Genomic DNA, 23717 nt, shown 5'->3' on the forward strand with positions numbered 1-23717 from the left:
TATATAAGATTCTGTAGTAAGCTTTTGTTGCTAAGGCACATTCAATTGTGTCAGTGATGCTGTTGTGATGGAGAATTATGCATTCTTGAAGTCTCAAATAATTTTCCCTACATTCACTTTTTTTTTGATACTAAATTCTTATGAGATGCTTTATAGCAATAAATATCTTACAGTTGGTATATTTTCCCCAGTGTGAGATCATGCACCAATACTTTTCAGGGTTGGGGCTATAAAGTATTTGGCTTCTGAGCTTCCAGAAGTCCTGGGGATGCAGCACGATAATCTGTTTCAGAACAGATGCAAATGAAAGTTGCCCTCTAATTCAGTGCTTCAGGAATGTTCTCTGCGTAATGCTTTTCTGTCCATGTTGGTGACTTTCAGCATTGGCAGAGGGCATTGGCACCACTGGAGCCCTTTCAATAGCAAAGCTCTTTGGAGTCAGTTGCTCCAGTCTGGAGTGTTTGCAGAGCTGTCAGGTGGCCACTAAGCTGTCTCTGTTTTAGTCCTTGCTTCCTCCGAGGTGGCTGGTGAGGATGTGGTCGCATCTGACCCTCCACACACAGCTGAAAAGAAGATGGAAGGTCACTGCACTGCGCTTGGGCCTGTGCATCGCCTGTGATTGCGTGCGAGCCTGGTCGGAGGAGCTGAAGGCTTCTCTGTATTCACTCCCTGGTTGAGTGCTGCTTAAAAGCTTTTGTAGGTACATGAGGGATGAAGGAAGCTCATCCTTTTTTCTTTCCTTCCCTTATGAATTTTTCATCATTGCATACTTGAAAACTGGCAAAGACAACAATACTCACAATTTATAATTTAAGATGGATCTGACTCATCCCGTAATGTTGTGCGCAGTGGCCCATTGAGAATGTGGAATTCCAGGAGCTGACTGTCACGTTATCTCTTGTGGGGCAGATGAGTGCAGTTGCTGTAAGTCTGTGTTTTTCTACTGTTGTTGAAGGAAAACTGGTATTTGTGACTTGAAAGGTTGTTATTGTTAAGGTAAGCATTATTGAAGACTTTGCAGTTCAGTTAAATTCTAAATGTTTGTTATGATGCGTGGATGTTGACCTGTTCATAGTAGTTCAGGTTTGAGAGCTTGTGGTGAATTGGGCAAAATATTAGAGGCCTTCTGGTGAGAGTCAAATGCTGGTAGGTGGGGAGGAGGCCAGGCCTTTCCTCAGCCCTCAGGAGCTGCAGTGTGGCCTCCCCTAGTTTTATGCAGTTCCATGTTACACGATACAAATTAACCCGTGCTTAAGCCACTACTTTGTGGTGAGTTGTTAGCACCTTATTCGCTTGGAATCAGAGATTTGGGGGTACTTAATGAAAAGGTAAGTGCAGCACTAAGTTGCTGTCCTTGGATTCACCTTCTCCTGCTGGTAGACCTCGGTATTCTAATGGTGGCCAGTGGCTTCTTCTACTGTGTGCTTCTGGAAGAGGCTGAGGCTTGTGGGCACGCTTGTCCCTTTCATTCCTGCAAAGCAGAAGGCACTGTCACAGTGCTGTAGAAGTAATAATGCATATAAACAAATATTCCTTAAATAAAAACAGTTCTAATAGCGTTCCCTGCATATCTTTGTTCCAAATGAAGATACTGGCAGTAGATGAGTAGGGGGAAGTTCATTTTTAGCAGAAAGCGTGAACGCTGGAAATTCTTCCTAATATGCATGTGCCAGCTATTCTGTGGCAATATTGCCGTTTGATTTCCTTCCTGTAAGAGCAGCTGTTCAGGGAATTAATCTCTTCACTTGATGCAGAGGGCCCTAAAAAATGCAGTACGCAACTGCTGTGGTGATTGTGGCCATTTTCAATGTGACCAGGGATGGAAGGCCCTCGGTGATCCAGCACGGTAGCGTATTGTTCTCCAGACTAAGTGGGCCAGAACAAAATTATCATTTTCTGTTCCGTGTGCTCTGTGAGAGATTCCGGAGTACGCTTCAGAATTTGACATTGTGTTTGATAATTTATAGAGCACAGTTTATATTTAACTGTAGACACACTAATCCAGGAAAAAGAGGAGTGTATTTTTAGACTCCTTTTTTATTGTCTCTGCTTGTCATTACTCAGCTACTGAAAGAAGTGTTCATAAATGTAGATGCTCACTGGGATAGAAACTGAGTTTAATTTCCATGATTAGTCCTTGCTACTTAGAGGGGAAAAAAAAAAAACAAAACACAAGCATTTACATGATGATCTTTGGCTATCAAGGAGCTTTACAGCCATATGTGGTCCTGGTGGCTGCTGCAGGAAGATCTTCCCACCCCAGAGTGACTAGGCTGAATGCCCCAGCAACCAGAGATGCTTAGAGGACTTTTTTTAGCTTTAATGACCCAAGGTCACCTCGAGACAATGACAGAGTTCTTGTTTGAGGTGAAACACTGATGGATTGGATCCAGCTCTAAAGAAGCTTTGAGTCTAGACGCTGAGGATTGGAAGGAAAGGCTATTCAACAGAAAAGGTATTATCATTATTTCTTTTCTTCTTCCTTCAGTTCTTTAAGTACCTTTGTAAGCTGTTTGTCTGTGTTTGGGTTTTTAGGACAGTTCTGCCTAATAATCGCTAATGTTTTCACTTTCTTAATGGTTGCCTATTGTCATCTAAGCAAAACACAGTGCACAGGGTTTGAGGTTGGGCTCTGCAGGTGGCCTGGGACCTGTTGTCTTCGTGCATCTGCACCTGGCAGAAGTGGTTTTTGTATTTTAACTAGGGTTACTTTATCCACAGACTCACTCCTTACCAGGAGTTTCAAAAGATATTTGAATGTTCAGGGTATGTTCATTTATTTGAATAAGAATGTAGTTAATGAGTTTATTTAGCAACTTCAGGAAGCATCCTAGTAATTTGAATAAGGAAGATGTTTGGCTTGGCCTGGGGCCTGTTTCCTTTCTTTAGTGTAGACACTACTGAAGTTTGTCAGGGATAAGCTGGTAGGATCTTTTAGCTGGACCTGTGATAGACGCACGTGTGCTTGGTATTTTGTCCTTCATGAGTTGAATAGCACACTGTTAATTTGTGGGTAATGGTCCTTGATCTCATCATAGGTGTTCTTTCTGTGTGAGATCTTTCTATATTATTGAGGTATTTGTCCCATACATTGCTTTGCTTAACTTTGTGTAAGCAGTTTTGTGGATGCTTCACCTGTGATAGCATCAGACTGAGCAGCTCTTCTGTATCCCAGAAGATCAGTTCTTATCACTTATACCGCCAGGAATTAAATTTTGTGTTTGTGCCCATTGCTTTCTTATGTGGTCATTACTCCAGGGTAATTCACTTGAACTTTGTCTACCATAGCACCTTGCAGAAGCAAGGACCCCTATTTTTTGTGACAGTATTCCTGGAAGTAATAATGGTGTGTTACAGGGCAGTAGAATTAGAGGTTAATTACAGAAATGCTTTGAATGTTTGTTATTACTAGTCTAATTCAGTTGAAGACTGGACAGGGTAAAGTGCTGTTACTCAGCAGTAAGCTAACATCTCTAATGAGTAAAATGGAAATTCCAGTGTTCCCATGTCTGGTCTGGGGGTATATCTCTTGAACTCGTGAGCTGTAATATCTATAGAGGTGTTATTGCCAGCAGTCAAGATGTCCACCTGTTCATTAGTGCTTCTGAATTGCATTTACCAGTGTGTCTTCATTAAGGTCCTGTTGAGGACAGAGCCTGAAATACATTGGTTGTGGTGTGTTTTGCTAAGCTATAAACTCCTACATAATCTTCGCTTGCCTGGAAAACATACTGGCAGTACTTTCTAAAGAGAACAAATGGCTTAGAAGCAGAAATCTTATTGCAGTGAACATTAATGAACCTGAAATCATGTAGAGGCTTTTGAAAATCATAGCTTTTGCTTCTAGGACTTCAGTAGTAATAACAGAGGTGGGGAGTTGGATGTCCCTGGGCTTCAGGGAGAGCCTGCTTTGGCCTGCCTTTGCTTTAACTGCTGGTAAGTAGACTTCAGGCTTTTGCCATCTTGATCCCGTAGTGGTTTTACAGTATGGCTTGTAGTGCAGTTCTCACTACCTAAATTTCTGGGTTTCAAATAATTCCGGGTATTATTTAAAGGGAAAAAAGGTGGAATTGTGACAGCTCTACAGCAAATGAAAACTTGCAGCTCTCTGCTTATTGCATTAACAATGCATAGCTGTGGAAATCTGCATAACTGCGTGGTGGGACGTAGGTATTCTCACATCAGTAATATAATTCTAACATAGGTTAGTAATATGTAACACAGTAATGTAGTCAATAAGGTAGGCAGCGGCTAGGAAACGAAACTGAGCTAAGAATAGAGTTCAGAAAGTCACTAAAACTATAGAAAGATTAAGTACATTTAAATTTGTGTGGATATTTGTATTCTTGGGTTGTTTTCTTTACACTTAAGAGCTGTTTCAGTTGTCTGACCCTAGCATTCTCTTGTGTTATTAGTACTAAGTATCCGGGCTTTTGCAAACCTTGCCAGAATTCAGGGTTTGCATCATACTCACTGTTTTCCAGTTTTATCACCCTGCAGAGGCAGATCTTTAAATACGGTTTTCCTAGTCTCCATCTTTTCAAGTCTGATGAAGCAGCTAGTGGGAGACTTCTTTCCTGCCTTTGTGGCATCAGTCTAATAAAATGCGATCTGTTGTGAAAAAGAAGATGCTTTCATCAGATTTTGGCTTGGAGCATCAATCAGAGAAATATGTCATCTTTCTGCTGAAATTGTTTGTTTTTCAAACTCCTTCTGCCTTCATATGCATCTTGAAAGAACAAGTAGTAGATCCTGATTTCTGAAAAGGCCAGGAGGGAATAAGGAGCAGTACAGCTTGATTAAATAAATAAAGTAAACCCTTGTGAGATTTTTAGGAATGGAGCTGTCCAATAGGAGTTCAGCAGAGGCAGCAGGATGATTGAAACCATGTTCTTTCTAAAGGCAGTGTCTGACCATGCTTCCTCTGCTTGGGTTTCAGAAATGTTTGGGCCTCTTGGCAGAGGCTGCCCTAGAGGCACAGTGGGCAGGAACAGTGGTGGCCCTGTTCTGGCACACAGGTCCATGCCATGTCCTGTCCTTGCCATGACCATGTTCAGGGCTGTGATGTGTGGCACGCAAGGAACTATAAAGTATTCTAAGCTGAGCTGGTTGTAGAACTTATCAAGCTGACCCAAAATGCATCCACTTTCCTCTCCTGGTGTTTTCTGATTGCTTCCTTTGATGCTGCATTCCAGAGCTGTGATTGAATACTGTGAAATCAAGGCTGAATTCTCTTATATCTTCATATGTAAATGAAGTTCAATGTCAGAAATGATTACAAGCAAATTCTAGTGAAATGACTCTAAAGTATAACTGGTTGATTTCCTAGATGTCAGTTTTCTTTTGCAAGAGTTAACCTCATGCAGGGGTAGTAGGTAACTTCCCTGATGCTGCCTGTTACCTTAGTTCTTCCTATCCCTCATGCTGATAGAATGTTTCAGGCAGGAGAGACTTAAAATGATGAAGTCCAGCTGCTTGGGCACTCCATGGCTGTTTGGCATATTGCTGTAGGCCTTTGCTTGGTGCTTGGAGAGCACTGAAGAATAGAACCGAACTGTGCTGAATTTTCCAAGATATGTAATTTCTTCATAGGCATCTTAAAGCAAAGGAGCTGCTTGCCATGATGGAAATCAGGCCTGCTAGAAGTTCATAAAGAACCACAGTTACTGTGGATTTAGGTAATGCGTATGATGAAGTTGTTTCCATGCTCTCTTTCTGACGGTGTCCTTTCACAAGTGCTTGCTTTATTCTGCTTCCCAGAAATCGCTGTGTCTGGGGTGGTTGCCTGTGCTTGCTCTCCAGTTCAGCATGCTTCCTGTTGGTTTGAGGAGTGCTGAACTACAGGACCCTAACTGTAGTGCTTCCCAGTCCTGTTTCTCAACCTCAGAGTACCTGCAATGAGGATAAGAAACCAGGTGAAGTTTTTGATATAGTGCATTTGTTACTATTTGTTGTGTGGTTATTGGACACGTAGCTCTGAGGAGGGCTTCCTCTAGTCAGACCTTGATGTTGAAATGGATCCAACTTACTTGAGTGTTTTGCCTTTTTTTTTTCCACCCGATCTTTTTTTGTCATTGAAGTCAAATGTAACCTGTAAATCCCATACTCTGTGGGAGCAGAAAGCATTTATTACCGCTTGGTGAGGTGCAGATAAATCATGAGTTGCTGTTTTGCCTTTTACCAGTTTTGTAAGGAAAGGTAACCCTATGACTAGGCTGGGTTTGAAGATACAGTTAGAGCTTCTAGAGCTGTCACAGCTTTCCATGTGTCTACAGCAGTCTGCTAAGATACTTTCCTTTTGGTTTATTTTGCTTTGCCCCTTCTGCAAAATCTGAAATAAAAATAAACTTTTTCATTGTGTTGGTGCAGCAACAGTCCTTACCCTGACAGTATCTGGCATAACTTGATGCTAATATCAGTTCTGTCCTTCAGGCATTACTGTGATAAGTCATGTTGCCAATAAACTTTACATTCATTGTGCTGCGATTTGGGGGCAGGCTGTTTTGTTTTGGCACTGTCACACAACAGCCTGTAACAAACTAGATCAAGGCAAGCTGAGCTATGAAAATAACTTTCTTGTTTAAACAGAAGTAGTCTACTAAAGTGAATGCATTTGTCTTCTCCACTGGGATCAGCTGTGCGCTCTTGTGGCACCTGGTAAATGTGAACATGGTGAAAATGTTTGGACACCATTTCAACTTGAGTACAGTGCGTTCTGAAACGCATCAGTAAGAAGACTGAGGCCTTGCCACCCTCAGCAGTGACTGCTCATCTTCAGCTGAGTCTTTGACCAAATCTGTTTTTAAGACATCAAGTATCCCTTCCTCTGGAAGGGAGGGGAAGGGCACTTGTGAGAGTGTGTGGAAGAGGTGTGCCTGTTACCCGTGCTGCTGGAGCTCTGGCTTATTGTTTTTAAACATTCCAGTGAGAGGAAGACAAGATTTGTCCTGATTTTTATGATCCAGCAGAATTTAGTCAAAATGTAGAGCTGTGCTTAATGCCAGTGAAGTGAGTAGAAGGAGCAGCATGAGATTGGAGTAGGGCCGTACGGTGCTGGTGAAGGCTGAGGGAGGCCAGATCTTAAAGCTCCTTGTTTCAGTGCCTGTGAGGGACCCTCTGGCTTTGGCATGGCAGTTCCTGTTGGTGGGGGCTGATGGAAAGCCTGTGGCTGGGCTGCTCAGGCAGCTCCTGCAAAATGGGCTTTTCAACCTGCAGGAAGGTTCTTGTGGGACCAGGCTGGTGTGCCATGCTGACTTCTTTGCTTTCACAGGAAGAGAGAAGCTGGGAGTTTAAAAACCTGTTTCTTTCTATAGAAAGAAAACTACTGTGACTCTGTTTTGTTTGAGAGGTTCTGTTTGTTTTTCCTTTTGTCATCTTATTCAGGAGATGGCTGTGGGACCTCTGCCATGGCACCATTTGTTTTCCCGTGTAAAAGCAAACAACTTGCAATGCTAATTAAAGAGCTTTTTTAGATGAAGTAAGAGCTTTGCATTATTTAAATTTTTTTGAGAGAATGTTCTGAGTTTGTTCATTAATGAACAGTTAGAAATAAAATAAAATTAGACCTCATGAATTCTTCATGAGGTGTAATTTACCATCGTTTTTCTTGGCATTTAGGTGCTGTGAACAGTTTATTATTCATAGATAACATTTTTGACTTCTGAGTCCTCACAATGGAGCTGTCCACACGAATCCTTTAGAGTCCTTAGGATTTTGTTCAGTCTCTTAAGGGAGAGGTTGTGGTATGTTTAAAACACTTCAGTGCTTGCGCATATGCTTATTTTTGAGATTGTTAATTGCTGCTCTGTTTTTTTTTCGACATCTAAAATTTCTCTTTATTGTGGAAAATGGGCAGCAGAGCTTATGTAACTTGAATAACAAGAATGAGTGTTAAATAATTTGCTGAGCACACACTCCTCGCAGTGTGTGCTTGTGACAGTCTTTCAGTCCAACAGACAGATCTCTTTCAGTCTACTGAGAGCAAATCTTGTAAATATAAAACATGTATATTTACATTTATGAAGCCATTGGCTATTGTTTATGCATGCAATAGGAAGATAAGCCTGTGTTAATTCAGTCTGTGGGTAGTTTTCTAAATGATTCATTAACTGTGCTTTGTAATGATAGATGCATGTTACACACTTACTGTAACAGCAGCTGAAGATAAATGTCAGTCATTGTGGCTTGTTTAAGGTTTGTAATCACTTTGTTTATACATACAGGTACTCTTTGCATTATTGTTGGCACTAATAATTCAACAGCACTAAATTAATTGAATTAATTGGAGAAAATGTGTAAGAAGATACGGTAAGTATTTCTGAGGTGTGGTTTGGAACATAGGGATTGCTGTACTGTGTATTTGCTGCTGATATTTTGTAGCAGGGGTTATACTAAGACTTTTGGTAAGCAGTGTATTGCAGAATGCAGGCAGGGCTGATGCTGAATTCTTGAGCAGCAAAGCTTTCCTTTGTGAAATCTGTCAAACCAAAATACCTGGTGCCTGGCTGATGCATTGCCATCCTGAGGAAAAGTAGTGCACCAAGAAGCAATTCTTATAAGCAGCAGTCTGAAATGTACCTAGAATTTGAGGTACGAGTTGCCTTTTTTAACTTAAAAAAAAAAACAAAACACCACAATTGCAATCGCAGAAATTTTGGTTTTGAACATTACAAACACGTAGCACTCAAAGTATTGGTGCTTAAATTACTAATGCTAAAAATAGTAACTGCAGTTTACTTTTTCTTCAGTTATTGTTCATCTGCATATAGAAGAGGAGTGAGAAGGGAGCAAAAAGCTGTGATTCTGTACCAGTAGCACGGGCACGTTAGCACATGGTGGTTATATTAGTGAGATTCCAGCTAAAGTAGGTTAGAGAAGGGCTGCAGAACAACAAAGATGTTGCTAGATTGAAGTAATGTGTAAGGAGGTATAACTGATCTTTAAGGAATTACAGTATATTTATATTGCAAAAAAATCTTTGTATGCAGTCGCTGGTGGGTTTTCCACACTTATTTTATTGATATCCAGGTGAGCCCTTCATGAGCTAAAGATAAATTCATAACCTCCTTTCATACTTCATGATTTTATAAAAAGTACTAATATTAATTAATGTTATCAGCAGTAATTACAACATAGAATGAACTATTTGCTGAGGAAACTGTAGCATCATCTTGAAAAATATTCATATTGCGGTATAAGTATTGAATTCAAAGTTGCAGTCTTCATGTTGTGGACAAAGTGAATGGTATGCTGAAACTTTACATGAGGAGGAACTACATGTATTCAAAGAACAGTGTGCTGGCAGCTTCTTGATGTGAAGTCAGCTGCTATCAGTGTTCTCATTGATTTGCAGGGCTGAGGACAGTATTGAAAAGGAGGACTGGGATTTATGTTTCTTGTTAGTGTTAATTTCCTAAGTTTTTACTAATGATATGAATCAGTACATATGTGTAAAATGACTGATCTGGAGATTGACTGGAGCTAAGAGCAGCCAGGAGGAAGCCCTGGTGCCTGGGGTCGCACTGGCTTATGCTGAGATATTTGGAGATGCTACATGAGGAAGTGTATTTGTTCAAGAACAGACTTCACTGAGCAGCCTAGGTTACTCCCAATGTTCTGTATTTGTTAAATACCTTAAACTGTATTTACTGCATAGAGTAGAAGGTAAGCATGCTTAAGAGGCAGCTAAAAGGAGTTTGCGAAATGCAGAAGTAGGACACAGCTAGCTTCAAATTTTGAGTAGATTTTTTTGAAGAGATTGAGGTTTCTGTTTATCGTGGGAAACTGTACATAGCTTTTGTTGCTGCTGCTAATAATAGGTGACATAGCTCTGTCAGCACGCTGTGCTGAAGGCCAGCTTCTGCTGCAGCTGGAGCCGCAAGAAGTGCTCCTCTTGGCTTCAGAGGGCCAGGGCCAGTACCTAAAACTGCAGTGTGTCTGGTGGCTTTTGTGTTGGAAAGGATACAGTGGGATGACTTAGAGCTGCTGTTAGCCATGTCTGTGTCACTGCCACCTTCTGACTGACCCTGGCTGTCAGGTTTTGCTTGGTGGGGCAGGACCAGGCCTTCTCCTGCCTGAGATGGCCTGTGTTCTCCTCAGCTCCTGGGGGGGGAACAGCAGGAAAACCCCAACTGGATTTTACTTTAATGAGACTTATATGGTGTGTGTGTGCATATGAATAATATAAGCTTGCTGAGCTTGGTATATTATCTTCAGGATGGCAGGAGCCTGCATGGGTAGCGGGTTATTAGCAAAGCTTAGGATTGGAGCAAGAACCCGCTGTAAGGCTAGAGATGTAGAGATCAAAAGATTATCTTCCAGCTGGACATCTGAGCTAAACAGATTTAGTGGTATCTGAAGCACTTAGTGTGTGTGTGAGTAAATACGTGTCGGAAATCGGATTGGGGAAGAGAGTATGGCCAATTCTGGGTAAGCAGAAGGTCTGCAGTGCTGAACGTATGGCTGGGTGCTGCCTCACCCGAGGTGTCGGGGTTTGGGCGCGCGTGGCTGCCGAAGCGGGCAGTGGGGCTCTGAGGCTGCTGGCTGCCCCAAGGTTGGCACTTCTTTGGAGCTGTTCTGCTTTGTGGCTGAAGGCCTTGCTGTTTAAGCATAATGTAGCAAGGTTTCCTTTTATTTGGAAATGGTCAAACCGCGTAATGTATTCTGGAGTCCAGTAATCAAAATCAGTAGTAATTTAAAACTTGTTTCCATTGATGAAAACGAAGGATTATTTAATAAATGTAGCTTTAAATAAAGACACGTGTATCAATGTAAAAACAAAAAGTGCTGACCAGAACTTAAGCTAATTAGAGACTTAAGCACCTTGGTACAGTTAATTTTAGATCATACTTGTCTGTTCTGGTGCCCCCCTCTCACCCAACTACAAGCCTAATTTGTCGCAATACATACCTCCCTGGTTTCAAAAAAGAAAGCTAATTAAGTCATGAGTAATTATAATAATTACAGGATGAAATGAGCATGAGGCTCAGTGCTGGTAGCTCTCCTCCATGCCCTTCCTGTGGTGCAGCTTCCCATGGCTCCTGCTCGCTCTGTCCTGCCCCAGACACGGGCACAGCAGGTCCCTGCAGATCCTTGAAGCACCCAGGTTTGTTTTCATCCTTGTCTGTATAGCTCTGCTGCAGACTGCCTTCTCTAGTGTGTATCTTGCAGGTGGAGGGGCATGCAGGCAGCTGTGCCCACATGGTTGGGCACACTTGTGACAGCAGGGACATTGTTGCCTGTCTGTGTGAGCAAAATAGCTTCTTACGTGGCACTTTGGAGAAGTCTTGGTGAAAAACGAGTTTCATGTTTCAAGTTAGAACCACTTGTTAAAATACCATTCTGTGCTGAATAAGCTTTATCTGATTAAACCTTTCCAGTAGCTTATCTGAAGACCTTTGTATCTCTGAAGATTGCAGATCCAGGGCTTTATTATTTAAAGAGGCGTCAGTTCGTTAGTGAAAATATAACTGGAGAATATAGGTCATCCCTGGAACCAGTAACTGGTATGTCTTGGGACACAGTGCCTTTATTAACTAAAGACAGCCCGTATGTGCTTGGTTAATGTTGTTGTCATTGCACTTTGTGATACAGTTATTAAATAGGTAAAATATTTTACCTTTTCGTATAGAGCCATACACTTATTTCATCTGATTTAATGGAACTATAATTTTAATTATGATTATTACCTTAAATTATAATTAAATTTATGTGGTTTAAATATACATTTGTGAAAATGGCTGTGTGATGAAAGCAGAAATCAGCTTTGCATTAACTAAAAAGGATTTTTTTAAACTGCATCTTAGTGTATGCTCACAGCCAAAGACTAGCATGACCTACTTTGCAACAATAACAGAGGAATCAAGCCGGCTTCTTTTGTTGAAGTATCTAAATTGGCCGTGAATGCTACCTACTCATTCGTTTGTAAGTATCTTTTAAAAACAGCAGTTATATCTATGAAACTTAAGGTTTCTTCTTTTTCTTTTTTTTTTTTTTTTAATTTAGATAATTAGCACCATGGAGCCTCAGGTGTCGAATGGCCCTACTTCCAATACAACCAATGGACCCTCCAGCAACAGTAGAAACTGCCCTTCCCCCATGCAGACGGGGGCTGCCACAGATGACAGCAAAACCAACCTCATAGTCAACTATTTACCCCAGAACATGACCCAGGAGGAATTCAGGAGTCTCTTTGGGAGCATTGGTGAAATAGAATCCTGCAAGCTCGTGAGAGACAAAATCACAGGTAAGCTCTTCAGTGTTGCTTTCCTGTACATCAGGGTCTGTTTACACTTAAGGTCAGCAAAACCTCAGTGCTCATATTGCAAGTGCTTAGAAATGCTGCAGGTACTATGGCAAGCTTCTTCTGACCTTTAAAACCTTCAAACCTTTAGTTTTCAGTTTTGTGTACTGGCTGTAGATTTACAGGTGAACCCTTGTTCTTCAGCTCACGTACAGCTTTGGGGAGTGGGGCAGACACTACCAGTGTGCATGCGTTTAATTCTTCCTAGGCAGCTTCTTGCAGCAGAGCTCAGATGATGACATGGCTTTCCTCATCATTCTTCTGTTTTTCCTGATTAATGTTGACTCAGTTATACAAATGCATCTGAATTGCTTGAGCCAACCAACAATTTATAACTCTGGCTTTCTTATGGACTTCATAATACCTTCATCAAACTTCTGCACGTTAACATTTCAGAGCAACAGTGGTTGTGTCCATCGCAGCCCCTTATCTCTAGCTTCCTGGAGCAGCAGTGGTGTGTAGTTAGGAGCTACTGCTCCAGTTCTCATTTGAACATTTGTCAACGTTCATTGTTTAATTGTCAATGTTCATTGGTTAATGAACGTTGTTCCCTAAAACACCATAGTTTGCAGTGACCTCTTTGTGTGGTAGCACCCGTTGATTGGTGCCTTCAGAACAAGGAAAGCTTCCAATTACAGATCTTACCTCATGGAAGACAGTGGTGTCTCCTCTTCTGCTAAAGAAGGTGTAGGTAGGTGCTGATGCACTTCACTTACTCTGCATCCTTGCTGCCACAACCAGAAATTCACTGATGGACAGAACAGCAGCAGGGTGAGCAGTGACATCATGTAGTTTGCTTTATAGGTTAGTTTTATAGGTTGTGTCTACTTGCACTGTAGGTGGTGAAGAGCTGAAACATCTCTGCTGATCAGCATGTCACCAGTGTTATGTTTAGCACCAAGTGCAGCAGACTTGGGAAGGAAAGGGTTCTAGCACAGGAGCAGTCCCTTCTCAAGTATGTGCTCTTGGCAGTTTGAGTGTGCATCATCTGGAAAGAGGCACTGTCAAAATGAGGAATTGAAAAGACAAGTCTTCATACCTACATCTATAACAGCCTGGCAGCTGTTTTATTGGCAGCATTAGGGTTATCTGCTTAGTGCTTCTAAACATGCAATGTTTCTTCTTTATTTACTTCCTGACATACAGCAATGTTCTTGTTTAACTCAAGGCACATAATAAATGGCAGTAGCCCCAGGGCAGCTCAAGTCCTCAGAAGTGTAGTCCAGCAGAGCTTTCTGTTTGCACGTTGACCATGATGTATCTATTTCAATATATTTTCTGATTAGGGCACAGCTTCAGGGTATGGAAAAAACAGATTGAAAAATCAAGTTGACTTCTTTTATTTATTCTCCTTCTTTTTCAACTTAAAAACAGTTTGCTCATACTCTCCTTTCCAAAAATTGTCCATGCTGAGAGCTCAGGTTCTCTGCTTTTACGTGCCTGTCTGTCCCAATACGACGCTTGATTCCTACTACCAAACAAGCTTTGGCCCCAGGTATTTTTTCTTTTCAGTCTGGGAAAGAGAACTGCAAGCTACTTGAGTTACTGGAGACCCAAGTGAATTACTGACTCTCATCTACAAGTGTGCCTCGCTTGAATTTTGGTTGTGGCAGGTCTTGTATTTTAGTAACTTTTTTGCCTCCTGTATTCTTCATTGATGGGGATTTCCTTGAAACAGAATCTCAGAACTGTAGATATTGTGTTGTTTTTGTAGAGAATTGGCAGCCTTTGTAAGGAGAGCTGTTACTTCATCTGCTTGTTATATTTCATCTCCAGGCTTTTGTCTCCGTATTTGAAGATGTGAGAAAATTGGTGATGTGATCTCACTGACATATTCTTGGGTAGCTTTTTACCTATATTTTTTCTTTAAAAAGTTTATTAAGAGTTAAAGTCAGTAACTTCATAGCAAATATTCCTTTTAATTTAAAAAAAATATATACATATATATATGCTTTCTGGACACCATCCCTGTGTGTTGTAAGAGCCTCCATGTTTTAAAATGTGATGCAAGTAGAAATTAACCAAATGAAATTCGGGTAGGAAAAAAGCCACCAGGATTGTCCTGTAAAGCCTGGGCTGTTAATTTGTGAAAACAATCTAATCTGATCAGGTTCGAGACCTGTGATGATACAGCATCACTACACTTCAGGATGCGATTTTCACCCTTGTATTAATTCAGGGTTGCTAAAGCAGTAGGCTGTTAAGGAGTAACTGACTTCCCAGGGGGTTTCTGCTGCGTTTCCATATTAAAAGTCGCTGTAGATTTATTTGACAGTGAAGCTGTACTGTAGAAGAAATATTAAATTCTTAAGCTACTTGTGCTGAGCTCGTGAAGGTCTGAAACAATTAGTTTGGGTTTGTCTGCTTTTGAATTTTTCATTGTTTGTTCAGAACTTTATCTTAAATCTCAGCTAAATGCATGCTGGTAAACAAATGTTAAAATATTTCTTTAGAGGCATGGAAAAGGTCACAGACCAAATCATGTTAAGTAGCTAGTCTGGAGAAACCGTGTTATAAAGTCTTCAACATATTTCTGAGGTTAGACTGAATATTTTTGCGTGAACCAATGAAATTCTGTGCTCCCTATCCCATTAAAGCAGGTGCACAGATACTGTGAAAAAATGTTTAGATTCTCAAAAGGCTTTTTTTTTTTTTTTTCAGGGAGTTAAAGCTAACCAAAGTCTGTCAAAGTATCCCTTTGAGAGAATTTGTGGTCTGAGCTGTTTTATTTTAAGTGGATTAAAGAGTACGTGTCAGCAATCATCATCTGGTCTGAGGCTTTTTGCAGGTCTTTTAGAACAGCACTAGATTTTCTTAAGGAAATTGATTCGTGATGTTACCCCTCGTTTTGGAAAGACACATGTTTAAACAACCATGTTCCCTTACTAAAAAATATATGCTAATTTGGTAGTACACCGTGCTGAGTTGAATAGGGATGACAGCTTCTAAGACAGCCTTTAATTTGGTATTCAAAACCAAAATTGTAAACTTGGGTTTTGTTTGGTAGCTTTGCAGAACAGGCAGGATATACAGTAGCATTTTTAAAAGATGCTAATGACTTGAAAGAGGAGATGGAAGTCAGGCATAAATTTTAATTATGGGGGAGGGGCTGCAATAGGAAAATGCTTTTTTCACTGCAGAGATTTTAAGGGAGCGAGACAAGGAAAAACAGACTGAAGATAGTTGCCTTCATTTGGCTGGGATGTTTAATAAAAGCAGAACTTGTGGTTGTAAAGTGTGCTTATTAAATTCTTCATTTACACTACCTAATTAATTCTAGCATTTTAAATTAACAGTGAAACTGGTCCCTGCTGTACCATTTCATAGCTACAGCATATTTCGTCCAACAACCCAGTTGTTCAGGTTTAATCAGCTGCTTTCCAAAAATGAGGAGAAGGAATTTGAGTTTGAAAAAAAAAAAAAAAACACAAATGGCATAAACATTTTAGTACAGCTTTAGATGAAAGGAGATAACTTTATGGAGAAGCACTATGGTTTTTGGATGGATATGAGGCTCTGTGCTTAAAGTGATGTTAAACTGCATGTTTTTGCAGATGCACTTCATTTCTTCTTTTGTTCCAAGAAAGCTAGCAGTGAATCTCTGACTTAAGCTGGGGAAGGGAATGGCTTGAGTTCATCAGCATTTATTTTCTCAGAGTTTCCTGACCTTCTGTCCCATCCTTGGAGGTAAAAGATTAACTCAGTGTAGTGACTATAAGAAGCATCGTGAGCACTGCTAGCCAACCACATCCTTGTCTTTGCTTGTGGGTGGGAGAAGATGCTTGTTAAGAATGGTATTTGAATTTTTTTTACCCAATCTGAGCTCTCCTGAATTACATTTTTTTTCTCTGTATTCTACAGAGCAATTCATATCACCTGATCTTCAAATGAACAGTATCTAAAATCCTCAGATCTTACTCTTTTCATACCTTACGATGATTCAGGCACACTGTAAAGCAGAATATTTATTGATACAGGATTTCTATGCATCACTTAACATATGACAAGAGATTGCATATTCCTGCTTGTGGTGTAATTTGATGTTCTTTGCATTTGTAATCAAGGAACTTCATTGCTCCTATCCACAAAAAAGCATTTGTTTTTAATTGTTCCTTTTGAATTCCTTCTTGATTATACAGTTTCGTGTGTTTTATTTTAATTTCAAGTATGACAGAACTGATACAGGCCAGGATTCAGATTGCATTTCACAAATAATCATGGCATTGTAAATATAAATATTGATGATTCAGAGACAGAATGAAGAAACGGGTGACTCAAATTGGTATCATCTGTGTTAGAACATGTTAGGAGAGAACTACTAACTTGTCTAGCAGTGGATTGTCCAGCCAGCAACTAAAAGCTACAAAATGGCAGAATCACAAATTATACAGTATTATGAGACAGGCAGTCTTCCATGTGAGCAGTGTTCACAATGTCAGCTTACTTCTACAGGCACCAGTAAATTGAGCCTGCGGTGGTGTGGATACTCTGGCAGTACTCCCAGCACGCCAGTGTGAACCTGCTCTGCTCCAGAACCCTGTGAGGGGTGAAGCTGGTATCTTTCATCTCTGTACTAGTTGTTTTTTTTCTTTTTTCAAGCTCCCTGTATAAGAAACGGCTTACAAACAAGTACCAGGATATGCTGCTGTAAAATGAAAGGCACGCTTGTAATTTAACCGGGGCTAGATGGTGAATGGTGCTGAACTGCTGGTTCTGTCTGGGATGCTTTGTGCTGAGGTTTCTTATCTGGCACTTCGTGAAATCTAGGACTTAAATTTTTTTTTTGAAGCAGTTATAATTCTCACATCCAGGACCAATGACTTTCTGAGAGCCTTGCATGGAAAACGGTCTGTGTCCTCAGAAGCCATTAATTGGCGCTGCAAGAGGTGACAGTGACCCTAGGGGGCAAGAGGGAAGAAAGCCAGGTATCATCGTGTTGCCTAATAGTAAGACTCTCCAGAAAGGAAGTTTTTGAGTCTGACAGTGTGTGCAAAAGCAAGAAGACAGTACTTAAGCATAGTAAGCCAGCCTCTTCAGGTATTGGCCCACTGCTTGGAGCTAAGTTTTATTTCAGTTGGAGATTTTGCTCCCTGACAGAGTAGGTAAGAGGGAAGTCACAGTATCCATCTTGGGGTCAGGAGCAAACTTGAAAAGCTTGAAAACAAAGTGCATAATGAAAGATGCAAAGCAGAAACAAGACTACTAGTTGTATTTCTCTTTAGGAAAGAGACCTTTATGTAATACAGTTCATGACAGTAGATGACAGTTCGGTGGTGTACTCTGAACTGGAAAGGCACAGCTTGGAAGTTGCTGAGATATTAAAACTGTACTGTTTTTTTGTTAACATGGGGTGAAATACCTGTTTATTTTAAAATAAATTGTTGAATCACTTATGTTTAGGAGCTGTAGGAACTTCATGTACAAAGACAACCGGTGCTTTATATATGTTTGCTGTAGCAGTTTTGTAAAAGGGCAAACAGAAAATCTTTCCTGCTGGGAAGAAGAAAATAGCTATATGGCCCATATGCAGATAAGAATAGCTTGCTGTGAAACAGCCTGCTCTGGGCATCAACTGCTTCTACATCAGATGTCCTGTTCGGTGATTGTGCTTGGGAAGTTCATCCCACTTTGAGATGTTACCGGTTCCAGCAGTTTTTGCCCATTCAAAATACATTAAATAGACAGGATTACAAAATGTAGGGATTAGATTGATAAGATTTATAAAAACATTTAGGAAGTATGTAAACTCATGCCTCATGGCATAAAGCCTACCTAATAACAGGGTTTAGGAGAAAAATACCTTGTAGAGATAGTTTATTCCCTTGTTGACTTGGAAGGATATTGCGGTAATTCTCTGTGAAGCAGTGATAGCCAGTCACTGATCTCTGATTACTTATTTGGTATAGATCTTGTCAGATCAGCTTGACAGCGGCTGCTTTGTTCCAGTGGTAGATGAGAATTTGCAGTCCTTCAGAATAGAAGAACACTGTGTATTGTGGCATTCACCATTTGCAAAGTGAATACAATTCTGGGATTTAACTTGCATTTAGTGGGCAACGTTGAGTAACCCAAATGAGGGAGGATGGAAAAAAACTTGTGAACAGTAGTATTTTACTTCCTTCCATTTCACTTCTTTAAAAATAAAGGGCTTAATACTTGCTGAAATGAAATAGGGGAGATAGATGAATGTGCAGCAGAATTAGTACTCTACTGGAGTTCTTTTAACTGGAAAATAATGTCAAATTTGCTGAATTACCTTCAGTTGTTCAGGAAGTGATTTGAGATTGGCCTTGCTATGTTTCAGTAGATATGGAGGAGATGTACATCAGAGGTGAGTCCGTGGTCAAAATGCAGTGTGGAAAGAGTGGTCAGAACAGCATAGCTGAAAGTCAGGTCCTCATGAAAACAGAACTCTTGCAGTGTGTTCTGGAAAAAGGGATTTTCCATCTTTCCATAAATCAGATGGAATACAGAGCATGCTTTAACTTTTGGCTATAATTGTTTTTGTAACATCTGTTGCACACGGAAGGTAAAATACTGGAAGACATAAAAAGCAGGCATGCCAGAGTTCTTTAAACCCAAAATCCATATTATAACTATATGGTTCTGAATGCTATTAAAGGCTTAGTAAAATAACTAGGTCACCAAATTAAAATCAATTTATTTTTGTAGCTTCTGATTTCCTCAAGTATGTTCTCTGCTTGAGAGGAGATAAGTAACACTGAAAGTTTTAGCCTATTCTAAAGGCTGAGGATTCAAGACAATTCCCAAATATTGATCAGCTAAATGAGTATTTGCATTAAGTGTGTGAACTAAATTCATCAGTGCTGTATGGGAAGGAACACAGAAGTAATGATGACCATCTTGGCAGGTTTCTAAAAATGTATTTGGCTTGAGTTGATGTCTCTTCTGAACATGGGATAATGACCAAATTTGCATCTGTCACTTTCTTTATCACCTCTGCAGTTATCTGGAGCGTGTTCTGCATGGGTGAACAAAAGAATTTTCATTTCTTGATTATTTGGGGAGAAGTAGTTTAAGTGTAGAGGCAAATAGGCAGAGAGCAAGAAGGCTTGACCCTTGAGCTGAGAACAACCTTTCTAATTAACTGAAGTCAAGTATTAAGTGTGAAGGTTGGTGGCCCTGCCTGTGGTGGGGGGGTTGGAGACTCACAATCCTTGAGGTGCCTTCCAACCTGGGCCATTCTGTGATTAAGCAGTCTGAATACTGGGACAGTTTTCAAGTGTCAGATGCCTTCAATGCGTGCTTTAGTTTACTCTGTAGTTCTCTTTGTTTTGAGTAAATAACACCTTCCTGTCAAGTCTAATAAGTTGCAAGTACTGTTTCCTGTAGAGCACTGGCATATTTACTTCTGGAACTGTGACCTCTTGATAGAAGGCTATTGGTAAGGCATTTCCATGCATCTGCTACCCTTCTTGTCTAAGGCTTCTTTTGTCCTTCACATGCATGAAGATGTTCCATCTACCATGAAACAGGTGAAGTGGGTTGATTGGTGAAATCCTCTGTTAGGTGACTATCTGTCCTTGGCTCCAGTGTTTTGCTTTCCCTTTTTTAAACCGTAGTGCCTTTTAATGTACAAGGTCTGTGCTTCAGCACTCGTCCAGTTTTCCAGTATTTAGCTTCTTTGTTTCTTTCTTTTTAGCACAAGGAAGATGAAGATAAAAGGGAGAAAAGGAATAAACTCCAGTGAAGCACTGGGAGATGGGCAAACAGTGTCTGTTAATGCTGTGCCATCTTCCAGCTGAGCTGGGGCCTGTTAAGGCAGCAATAAGCAGTGCACCAAGAGATACTTCACCTTCCAGGGCTCCAAGGTTGATTTTCCAAGCACTCATCCATTGTCTGCTGCTCAAGATCTTCTGCATTTGAGCCATGCCGTGCTGCAGCAGTTAACCCCTGCTCATCTGTCCAGCTCTCTCCTTAGACAGTTTGTCCAAGGACAGAAGTGACCTGTGCAAAACCACTCTAAATAGTTCTGCAACTGCCCTAGCTCCTGCTTTCTTTTCACAAGACTCTGCTTTTTACACTGTGGTAGGAGTTTCTTCTTGGCTATAAGATTGTGTCTTACAAATTGTGATCAGGATGATTTGACCTGCCTGCAGTAGCTTTCTCAGAGTCCATGAGCTAGGAAGTTCTTGCCTCTTCTGTTACAGGCCTGATCCATCATCACTTTTTCTAGAGTGCAGATGCTTCTCCCTACAGCCAAAAGAGTACTGCAAGTTTTCCTTCAGTTCAGCTACTGGAAATAGTCACCTTGAGACCTTCAAATCCAGATTGGGATCTGCTGCCCATGGAAGTATACATATTGAGCACTCCCCTCTTTTTTCCTCTCTATTGCTGCTATCTGAGTTGTGCATCAGACTGCCTCTTCAGACCCCGGTCTGTTCTAAATCCTATCCCTCAGATCTCTGCTTTTGGAGTCATTCTGATACATCTAACTTGTGTGAGGACCCATTTATGTGATCAAGTCAGCCTGTTTCCCAGCTGTGTCTCAAGTGAGTGACCCTCTGCAGAGGGTAGCACTTCTTCAGGGACAGCTATTAAACGAAGGCTTTGCTGGACTTTAAATCCTTGTGTTTTGCTTTCAGAAAATTTCAGAGGTTCAAACTCCAGTGTTTCAAAATCTAAGGTGTTGGACTTAAGAGGGTCATTTTGTAATCAGTCATTATATTGAAGAGTAGATGGGAGGACGATTTACTATTTTTCTACACTGCGTATCATTAATGCTGCTTATCTATTCTGTACTCGCTCTTAGAGAATAGTTTTACTTGCTAGCTGAAATTGCATGTCCAGTAACCTTTGTATGCAGCTCAACAGCAGTTACATGATTATAGTAATCTGTTAGCTATTGGAAGCTGTTCTGATGCTCAGCCTCTGGCAGCAAATGGGCATTTCTGAGCTTAGGCTCATGATTCATGTCCTTTCCTGGAGCAGTCATTGGTAAGAGAGTTGCAACCTCTGACTTCCTATACAGTGGATTGTACAGGATGGGTCTTGTTTAGGTCCTCTGTATCTCTGTTTAGACTCTGAGCTTTGTTTCAGGTTTGACCCGTTTCCCGTCTGTGATGCCAATCTTAGGGCCCCTTTCTTCCCTGTGAGATTTTTCCTCTGAAAATGTAGAGGAAGAAGAGAAAGAAGCTTCATGTCAGTGAATTCTAGATAGGGTTCTGGGCAGCCTGACCTAGCTGTGGGTGTCCCTGTTCATTCTAGGAGAGTTGGACTAGATGACCTATAAAGGTCCCTTCCAACTTGAGCAATTCCATGATTTTAAGTCCAGGTCTATTTCTCTGACTCTGCTCACCAGCTCTGTTTTGGCTGACTCACTGCTTTGGTTTGTTGAATGTGTTCTCCTTGAGCAGGATCTGTCACTGACTTTGCAGGTGTTGCTGCTTGTTTCCCTGGGGAATTTCAGTGCAAGTTACTGACTTGCAGGTGCTGCTGAAGACAGGATATTGGACTAGGCAGAGTGCTGCTCTGACCCAGTACTGCTGTTCTTATGGCTTTCATAGCATCTGTTTAATCAGTGGAATATATCTGCTTGAGGAGAAAACTGAACTCATTATTTTTATTCACAGGAGCCTGGAATATTTTTCAATTAGTTGGTTTTTAAAACGGTGTTGAAACAACAGATGGGTGAAAAACTGCACGGTATTCACCTGCAAGCAAATAAATGGCAGCATCCTCAGTATGATTAATTGTTGCTGCACTGGAGGGGATGCTGTTTGTGTGGTAGGAGGTACAATGTCCTTGCTACCCTATACAGGTAGTCTATTCTCACATGTGTTTTTAAAGCATCTGAATTTACATCCACAGGCTTCTTCCTGCTTACAGCATCCTAGGACCCAAAAATGAGGCCGTCTTCCTTAAGATGCTGCTGGTTAGATGGAGGGGGTGTTTTCAGTTTTCCTGGTAGGTAGGGCATGGTAAGATAGGACATGTAACAAGGAAGAAGTATTTTCCACCAATTCCTTTTTTAGACTCCTCTGTTCTCCTACGTACTGTATCTGTGTCATTTTCATTTACCCATGCATCTCTCCCCCCATTTTGTTTTCTTCTTTCTTGTTCTGCAAACTTCATTCTTAAACAAAACAACTCCAGACCTTATGAACAGCAGCTTGGGAGCCAGACTGGCTGGTAGGTCTTTTGCCCTGGTACTTTGTACTGCACTCGAATAGCTGCTTTGTTACCTTGATTTTGTTTTGTAAAGCTGTGGTATCTTCCTGCTCCAGGTGAGCTACTCGGCCATCTGGAAACAAAAGGAAGGAGAAATTATGTGTAAATTGACTGCTCCTTGTGTCCTGTCCCTTCCACTGCTTACCCACCTACGTGCTTAATACTGTGGATAGTGTCTCCTTACTGAACTCATTTACCAAAATCTGTACCATGTTCTGTGGTGATCACCATGCCAGAACTGCTTGTGATTGTGACTTCTGCACGTGGTGTATCTAGAGCCATGCATGTAGCATTGAAGAACGTACTGGTAGACTGTGTCACCCTTAAAAAGGCTTGTTTTTCAATCTGGAGAAAAAAATCAAATGAGGAGCGTATTACTTCTGATAGCCTTGAAAATAGTATGTGGAAACGTGCTGCAGACCGGGGAGGGAAAGGAAGCAATTACTGAGAACTGGTTTCCTTTTCAGTGAAATTATCAATAAGTTTGAGTGCTAGAACTGGTTAGTAATGCACACAACAGTTCTAATACTTTCAGATTTAAACAGCTTTCATTAGCTCTGTAATATCTGAGAAATATTAACAGACATTGGAAATACCCTTTTAAAAAAAAAATCCTCTTGTTACGCAGTTCTTGAAAGTTTGACGTTGAAGCTAAAGCAAATTTAATTAGGCTCGATACAGTCAAATACTTACAGGCAGCAGAATTTTATAGGTAGTACAGTTTGGAATATGATTGAGTGATTTTTACTTTTCTCGGCGTCTTCCCAGATGCTATGTAAAGTAATCTCAGTAAATCTAATACTGCAGATTAACCTTTGGAGTTGGTAGGTTGCAGCTTTTATTTGTTTTCACTGATCAGATCAAAAATGCTGCAGACACAGGTTTTGTTGCTAATATTAAATTTTGTGTTCTGGCCTGTAATAAATGACTGTTCTCTGTGCATTGGAAAGACTGGCTAGTAGAGCTCAAAGAGTTTAATTAGCAGGCTGCTTGAGACAGAATAAGCATTCTGAGTCATTGTTCGGAATTGCTGTGAGATTTCTTAGTCTAGTGGTGGCTTTTGGATTTTTGTTGTCTGACAGCCTGTTTAGTACAAAACCCTAAATACTGCTAAATTAAATCATTTAATGACAGAAGTACCAAGGCTTTTTGAATTTGCGGCCAACCACGTTTCATATAGCTGCTGTTTTATGTCCTACGTAATTTGCAAAGCATATTCCCTTTT

At 40.7% G+C, this 23717-nt stretch overlaps 1 protein-coding gene across 5 annotated transcripts in view; it reads left to right on the plus strand.

The window, feature by feature from the left end:
* ELAVL4 (ELAV like RNA binding protein 4) overlaps positions 1-23717 on the plus strand; it is a 73678-nt gene that overhangs the window by 20850 nt on the left and 29111 nt on the right. For all 5 annotated transcript variants that reach the window (XM_042873997.1, XM_042873995.1, XM_042873998.1 and 2 more), the window contains exon 2: positions 12004-12244. In XM_042873997.1, the coding sequence (XP_042729931.1) occupies positions 12004-12244 (241 nt within the window). The remainder of the gene's footprint in view (positions 1-12003; positions 12245-23717) is intronic.

Source organism: Lagopus leucura, unplaced genomic scaffold, assembly GCF_019238085.1.
Source record: "Lagopus leucura isolate 7727_CA_CO unplaced genomic scaffold, USGS_WTPT01 Super-Scaffold_100009, whole genome shotgun sequence".
In the NCBI taxonomy this organism is placed as follows: Eukaryota; Metazoa; Chordata; class Aves; order Galliformes; family Phasianidae; genus Lagopus; species Lagopus leucura.